A 1,862-nucleotide genomic window follows, 5' to 3' on the forward strand; every position below is an offset into this window, starting at 1 on the left:
TCTAGGCAGTGGGCAAGGTGAACCCATTAGGTGGTTACAAGTTCATCATTTTATTTTCAAAGAGACAGGGTATGGCTCTGTTGCCCACACTGAAGTGCAGTGGCACAATCATGGCTCACTGCAGCCTTGAATTCCTGGGCTCAGTTGATCCTCCAGCTTCAGCCTCTCAAGTAGCTGGGACTACAGGCACGCACCACCACGCCTGGAAAATTTTTAAATTTTTTTGTAGAGATGGGGTCTCACTGTGTTGCCCAGGCTGGTCTCGAACTCCTGGGCTCACACCATCCTCCGCCTCAGCCCCCTGAGCAGCTAGGATTACAGGCATGAACCACCATGCCGGGCCCTCAGTTGGTCCTTGTTGCCTGCCAGGGGGCCCCTGTCTTCCTGCTTTCTCTAGGCCAGCCCACACCCCTTAAATGCTGTGAGCTGGAAGCCCTGGTGGTGAGGAAGAGTCCTGGTCAGCCACGAATCCCTGGCTCTTCGTGGCCTCCTGGCAACATTTCCACTTGATCTGCACCTTCTGGAAAGGTTCCTGGTCCTGGGTTTCTTCCCAGCTGCCCTTCAACTGGCAGGGCTCTCCGAGTCGAAATGAGTTAATTTGCTAGTAAGGGATCTAGCAAGATGTCAAAAGACTGCAACAGTTGGAGAGAGCATGGAAATTGTGGAGTTATATATTTGGGGAACAGAATGCTCACGTAAGCATGTAGTTCTATAAGAAAACTGGATTGCACGAGGTCCCACAGATAACATGCACTTAAACTCTCAGGCAGGATGGTTGGAAAGGAAAGGTGTGTAGCTGCCAGTCGGGAGAAAAACACAGCTGCAAGTGCATGATGTTCACCTGTTCCTGAAATTAGGCTGACAAGGCCTCATCTCCAGTCAAGGCACCTGGTATGGCCAACTCACCTGAAAGCTCAAGACCTCGCCAAAAAGAGGTGGAAAACGACAGGACCTGATTTAAACAGGAGGTCCTGGCTGGGCGAGGTGGCTCAGGCCTGTAATCCCAGCACTTTGGGAGGCTGAGGTGGGTGGACCACTTGAGGTCAGGAGTTCGAGACCAGCCTGGCTAATACGGTGAAGCCCTGTCTCTACTAAAAATATAAAAATGAGCCAGGCATGGTGACCGGCACCTGTAATTCCAGCTGCACAGGAGGCTGAGGCAGGAGAATCGCTTGAAGCAAGGAGGCAGAGGTCACAGTGAGCTGAGATCATGCCACTGCACTCCAGCCTGGGCAACACAGTGAGACTCCATCTCAAAAAATATATATAATAAAATAAAATAAACAGGAGGTCTTGTAGCCAGGTGCAGTGACATGTGCCTGTAGTCTCAGCTACTTGGGAGGATGAGATGGGAGGATCCCTTGCCAGGAGTTGGAGCCCAGCCTTGGCAACATAGCAAGACCCCATCTTAAACAGAAAGTCCCAAAACAGTTCCCAATCCACAAAGATGGATAATATAGACTTCTCCCAGTTCTTGGTTTGGAGAGACCCTTTTTTCTTTGACTAGATCCTGTGCTACAGTTCTGTATTTCCCAATCGTTTTACAACATGGCTCACAGAAAATGGAAATATTTGTATATTACACTCCCACAGTCAAAACACTCACTGCCCTGGGGCTCCAGTCACCCAGTCTCCCCAAGGTTGAAAGGGGTCCGCATTTATACTCTAACCTGCCCTCCTCCAACCCTGGCGCTAGCAGAAAACACTTTTTTTTTTTTTTTTTTTTTGAGACGGAGTCTCGCTCTGTCGCCCAGGCTGGAGTGCGGTGGCCGGATCGCAGCTCACTGCAAGCTCCGCCTTCCGGGTTCACGCCATTCTCCTGCCTCAGCCTCCCGAGTAGCTGGGACTACAGGCGCCCGCCA

At 51.0% G+C, this 1,862-nt stretch overlaps 1 protein-coding gene across 1 annotated transcript in view; it reads right to left on the reverse strand.

Annotated features, from left to right (window-relative positions):
* Positions 1–412: 412 nt before the first annotated feature.
* NUDT19 (nudix (nucleoside diphosphate linked moiety X)-type motif 19) overlaps positions 413–1,862 on the reverse strand; it is a gene marked incomplete at its 5' end in the record, with an annotated part of 33,304 nt that continues 31,854 nt past the window's right edge. Inside the window, one exon of the mRNA XM_011995282.1 lies at positions 413–601. Coding sequence (XP_011850672.1) covers positions 413–601 — 189 coding nt within the window. The remainder of the gene's footprint in view (positions 602–1,862) is intronic.

Source organism: Mandrillus leucophaeus, unplaced genomic scaffold (genome assembly GCF_000951045.1).
Source record: "Mandrillus leucophaeus isolate KB7577 unplaced genomic scaffold, Mleu.le_1.0 Scaffold48, whole genome shotgun sequence".
In the NCBI taxonomy this organism is placed as follows: domain Eukaryota; kingdom Metazoa; phylum Chordata; class Mammalia; order Primates; family Cercopithecidae; genus Mandrillus; species Mandrillus leucophaeus.